The sequence below is a fragment of the Apis dorsata genome, unplaced genomic scaffold (assembly GCF_000469605.1).
Source record: "Apis dorsata unplaced genomic scaffold, Apis dorsata 1.3 scaffold_44, whole genome shotgun sequence".
NCBI classification, from domain to species: domain Eukaryota; kingdom Metazoa; phylum Arthropoda; class Insecta; order Hymenoptera; family Apidae; genus Apis; species Apis dorsata.
The window spans coordinates 415329-421448 of NW_006263346.1; the positions used below are offsets into that span (position 1 = coordinate 415329).

General features: G+C 39.9%; 1 protein-coding gene across 2 annotated transcripts in view; it reads right to left on the reverse strand.

The window, feature by feature from the left end:
• Positions 1-6120, reverse strand: part of LOC102673581 (semaphorin-2A) — a 259910-nt gene that overhangs the window by 233339 nt on the left and 20451 nt on the right. The window contains exon 1 of one of the 2 annotated variants that reach the window (XM_031513998.1): positions 2480-3857. The exons of the other annotated variant lie outside the window; for it this stretch is intronic. Within the exon in view, the coding sequence (XP_031369858.1) occupies positions 2480-2657 (178 nt within the window). The 5' untranslated portion in view covers positions 2658-3857. Of the gene's footprint in view, positions 1-2479; positions 3858-6120 lie in introns of those variants that run through there. 2 annotated transcript variants of the gene reach the window in all.

Below are 6120 nucleotides of genomic sequence, written 5' to 3' on the forward strand. Positions count from 1 at the left end.
CGCACACACACCCCTCCAAACCACGCATTTTCCAAACACGAGTCGTATGCATATATACGCACAAAGAGTAAGAGGAAGAGAGAGAGAGAGGGAGAAGAAGAAGAGTGGATTGGTGTTGGTCGGTTCTCGACTGGCAGAGAGGCAGCCAAGCAACCAGCCAGCCAGCCAGCCGGCTGGCCGACCAACCAACCATTCCACATTCCATTCGACGGTTCTCTCTTTCCCTCCCCGGTACGTAATGAAGTCAGTCCCGGCGTTCTAAGCCCCGGTAATATCGTGTGGCAGGGCCCTCCCCGAGATAATATTAGTGATGTATGCTAACGGGCTTTTCGGTACCGGGCTACGTCGTTTTTACGTCCCTTTCGTACCTCGGTGTCCTCCTAAATGATTTACCGCGAAAAAGAGAGCGTACGAAGGTCACTATCTCTCTACCCTCCCCTCTTCCCTTTCCACCCCCTTCCGGTTAAAAGAAAAAACTTGGTTCGCCTTTTTTAATCCCCCGTTCCGTGCACCCCATGTGTACCGGTGGCGAAAACTGTTCCCTTTCTTTCCCCTCCCTTTTTTACCCCTTTTTTCGCGCGCGAGACCACCGAGAATTCCATGAGTAAACCACTGGCTGCGGGGACTTCGTTAACCTTCAGCCACCAAGGGTGTCTGCGAGGTGCGGCCTTTTACAGGCGAGGGCCAACCGGACTCCTGGACGAGGAATGTTTGAAAGTTGGCGATTTATACGGGTTGCGGGCCATATTGTTCCGTTGGGGGGAGGGGGAGGGTATTTAGAACGGCCGACAGAGGCGAAACTCGTAATATTAATTAATGAAAGGGGTATTTACGCGGCATTTACGACACATTGTTCCGGGGAGATTTCCTGCGACGAGTGGACCCGACACGCCGGGGCGAAATCGTCGTCCCACGGTAATTAATGAAAAGTGCGGCGTTTATGAATCGGATTTCGTTAGTTGCTCGCCGCCGTTAAATTCTTCGACGCGATTTTTCGAAACGACGCTATGTTTTCTCGCGTTGACAATTTTTTTAAGAGGGGAGGAAATCTTCGCCATCGAGACGTACACGGAATTGTGGTGGATTTAAAGGGAGGAATCGAGAAACCTGTGTACCTTGCTGATGAATTCTGAACACGAGTCGGTAAACAGTGAACTGCTCGAAGTGAAACTTTAACTCTACTTTCTGTAGAGCCAAGGGATTTTTCCAACTTGGTGGAAAAATTACGAGTATTACGTTGGCGTCAAATACTACGTCGCTACGATTTTTATTATTGTACACCTCGGTTGTTCCTCAAATTCGATTTTTCGTGTGTTTGCGAGGTTCCGTTTTGAAGAATCTACTTCTTCGAGGGTTGTTTAATGCGATTTAACACGATTTCGATGAAGTCATAGGAAATCACGTACACAATCGGTGAAGAAAGTTTCCGTCACGTGCCGATAAATTCGTTAAAACAAAGATTTCGAATTTCTAAGACAATTGTTGCCTACGAGTTAAACATTTTTTCGAATCGATAAAAGAACTTTTTCCCTTTAACTTACCACGAATTGATTATTTCAGATTGAATTACGCGAGTTTCACGTCTGTTTAGATACTTCAAATACGTGCTTCGAAATACGCCCCGATTGAATTTCACTTAGAAAATTAAAATTTTAAATCTGTTAGAGGAGGAATTTAATTTTTTGCATAGTTAATTATACGATCTATATACTGTTTTTTATTATTATGATAGTAACCTTATTTTTAATCTTACTATACGATCCGTTGCGTTAGATTGTTGCATAATAAATGGCCTTTTCGAGGTCTTGTTTCAATCATTATCAATCATAAAATACACTCAACGATTCTCTTTATAACTTTGATAATATTCTTTGAGCAACTACTTTTACTTACTTTCTTAACGTGCAAAAATGCAAATGCCAAACCATTTTTCTTTATGAATAAACTTGAAATAACAGGAATAATAAAACGCCAAAAATAACAAAATAAAACGATGCATCTTTACACGATTGAAATAAAAGAAATTTATATAAGATAAGAAGCGAAGATGCATCATCTTATTTAAATTTTAATACTTAATTATACTTAATAATAAATGTCTTTTATTGATACAATCATCTAATAAATCAATTGTATATACTATATTGTAATACGTAATACTTAAAACTAGAAACGATAAACATAAGAAACGAATTCTAAGAAATTCTCCTCCTAAATATCTCGCTACGCACGTGGCGAAAATTCTCGGAACTTTATGTACAAAAACGCTAAGCCTCGCAATAATATTATTCTCGCGAAACAGTTCAATACGTATTCGTTGAACTTATCGTCGTTCGAATCGCAATATACGTTTTATCCGTGTAAACACAGGATCATTTCTTCGAAAATAACTTAACCGTTATCTGAGCTAACACGAATCCTATCTCTATCTACACGTGGCCGATAAAATGGTATGAAAACCATCATGGAGGATTCCTACCTTTATGATGCCTGAGGTGAGAGCGTCCGCAGCAAGGTTGCTCGTAGTACGCGTGGCCGGGATGCGCACCGGCAGGCCGACTTGCATGGCTCGATCCCAGGAACAGACCCAAGACAGCTGCTAGAACAGCTGCTCTGACCAGCACCAACATGGCATCCGGTAATCTTCGTCGTTCCATCCTCGGACACGATTCACGGTAAAGGGCACACGCAAACTCGGCACGGATCGAACGAGCTAACGCTAATCAACCAGAAACATTACAGCAAAACGCGCACGTGTATCGGTTGAAAATTCTCGTGGGTCGCGGGAGAGAAGCAAACAAGGTCAATGTCGATTGAAAATGTACGATTCGACCTGGCCTTGGCTAACAGCACGCCATACTCTGTGTTCACGGTGTGGTTGTTGCCCTTTGCCGTTGGCAACGCGCTGACGTTCACCGATGCTACGAGTCTCGTTTTCACTATCCGTCTCACTCTTACGCACGCCAGATATAACACGTCCGACAAGGTAGAATCTCGACCGCGTGCTGTGTTTCCTTCTCTCTCTCTCTCTCTCTCTTTCTCTTTCAACCACACAGTCGTTTCGTTCGCCGGTTCTCGTCCACTAGCTTCACCACTCTGCCTTTCGAGGACAAAGGAATTCTTCCTGTGCTTCTCTTTTCTTCAAAGAAAAAAAAAAAGGCGCTCGTGTCCTTATAGTCCTCCCAGTCGCAGGTAGAGGGCCTTGAGATAGGCTCGTTCGGTAAGCGCCGGATATGGCTAACAATGTCGTTAAATATAATTGCACGATTCTTCACTTTCGCCTTTTTATATTTTCTGTTTTTTCCTCTTCACTTTTGTGACATATAGGAGCGAGATCGCGTCATAAAGGAACGAATAACTTCTATAAAGGTCGCGAATGAAAACGGAACACAACTGAATCGACGTTCAAGGCTTTTATCTATGGCAAACGTTTAAAAATTCAAATCCCTCTATGTCACTGACGTCCATGATACACTTTCGTTCGCGCCATATTACGTCATCGTTGGAATATACAATCGTGGCGATCGTTGAACCGACAAGAATATAAGAACGAAATACATGTACGTGAGTTACGAAGAAATAACCGAGGAAATCGTGGGCAACTAAATATAAAGAGCACGTCTCGCGACGTCACATCTGTTGCTCGGCCCACGATCGAGTTTTTACTCCACATTCAAGGCAATTTTTCGTTAATCCCGTGACATCACGATTGTCTGAGCAAATATCACAACATTGTTTCGTATTCCACTGTTGAGACAAGACAGAACACGCGGTTCACAACTTTCTTGAAACGGAGCGTCACGAACAACACGGACTGTATAAACCTCCCCCTCTGGAGGCCGCGGCACGACTGTACTCTCGTATACGAGTTGCCGCGTTCACAGGCGTCGGCAGCGCTCGGCAAACTTCGGCAATGTTCGGCTGCTCGTGCTCCGCGACTCTATGATCCACGCCAGTTTCTTCCAATCGGAGTCACTCATCGTTTACTGGTTTGAACGAATGTCCGAAGAAGCGTCACCCCTGATATTTCTCTTAACCCTCACTCTAGGGGTTCTTTTTATAGCTCATATGAAAAATTTTCTACGTGGAGTCAATATGGACAATGAAACGCCTTCAGAGTTGGATTAGAGTAGGGACTTTCACCATGAAAATTTGAATTACGAAGTGTTTCTTAGTTGCCTTGGTTATCTACCTTTTGTTGCGAATTTTCTCTGTGTTAAAGATTCCGAATCCTTGACATTAGTATTTTTAATTTTTTCTTTTTTTTATATGAGTAATTTTTTATTTATTCAAAGAAAGTATCGGACATTTGCTTACGATTAATGGTCGGTATGTAAAGACGATTGTAATCTATCGATCGTATTTAATAGTATAACATGACGCAAACGCTATTATAAAGTTATTTTTATTTCTATGAAATTTAAATACTTATATAACTTTCACTATAACAACGAAATTTATTCCTGCTATTTCTAAAGTACCTTAAAGTTTAAAGTTTAGACTGTTGACATACAATTGGAAATCACCTTATAGATAAACGAAAACTTCTAGTAAAGTAAAGTTTTAGGAGAATAATTAAAACTTTAATTATTGACAGCATTACAATTAAATATTTAAAATATATACAAGTATATTCTTAGACATAGTAGTTTCCTAAAGTTAAATAAAATGTTGGTAACTTTAAGATTCCAGTTAAATAGGACGTTTTCGTGTACAATAAATTAACAGTTGGTGTATTTCTTCGAATCGATTTCACTATGATTTAGAATCATCTTGTGCCTACTATTATTCAAATATCCTAAAGAAAGACAAAATATATATATAATAAATTGATTGAATATTAAATAAAGAAAAAGAAGAAGAAAAAGAAGAAAAGAGAATATTTTAATTTCACTGTATAATATATTTCGTTGGTAGCAAGTGAAAAGCATTAAGAATGATACAAATTCATGTAGATTTCATTATTTTTCTTTATTTATCAAGTAATGAAATTTTGAAAGTGGAGCATAGACTGTGTAAAAGCAAAAAGAGATAATCTTGATGGCAACAAAGGAAAAGGTTTTGAATAATGCTGCTTTGTGGTTTTCTTGGAATTCTTCTGTTACGTCCATTTAAATTTCTCTAAGAAGAAAAATCTTTTGACAAGCTTATTTAAAACACTATGGGTCAATTTTTCTAATTAACACAATAAACTTTATAAAAATTACTAAAATCAGAATACTTTTTCTACAACTCAAAATAAGACGAAAATCAAGAGTAATAAAATTAAATAACAAAATCGTATTTCCGATAAAGTATATTTAAACTCCACTCTTTTTTAAACAATATCTTAATTATCTATGATTGTCATACAATCTAAAATAACATTTCAACCTATGGATCGCAAATATTAGGTCACGATAAATTTTTAATCGAGCAAAGATATTCGAATCACCGAAAATATATCTTGCTCAAACAATATGATATTACACAATAATAAAGCCAAGTTTTTATTCATCGTAACAATTGAAATAAAATAAATACATATGCAAACATGTATATCAGGAAGAAAAATCGAATAACGCTTTGTTTTACGTACAGAAAAAAAGAATATCTAATTCTTTGAACCAAAAATCAAAATCCTTTTGCCTCGCTCATACCACGAGCTACTGCATTGAAAAGCTACGATCGGGTACTCGGAGGATAGTCGGCACACAGAGTTTAACGAAATCAATGTATCGAAACACGTCGTAACGTATTCCCTGGAGGGTCGACGACGAAACTCAAAGCCCTTGAAAAAGCTTGGTATGACGGCGTCATCATCGACGGCCCCGTACATAGCCCGGAGGAGATCTGGGATTGGTGCTCGCGCGCGTGTGTTCATCCGTCACGAACGAAGAAGTAGCGGATTGTATGAATAAGTCGATATGCTAATGTAAAAACCCTCGAAGTTAGCTGAGCCAAGGCTGAGGGGGAGGGAAAGAAAGTTGCAAGGCACACATCCGGCCCGCTTCACTACGTGCTAAAGCGTAGCACAAGCCCAAGCGGGGAAAGAGGAGACAATTTCGTATCGTCCAACGGCCACCACGGTGCCGCCATTACCGTCATACTCGATACAAGGATGCCGCTCCCTTTGTTGTT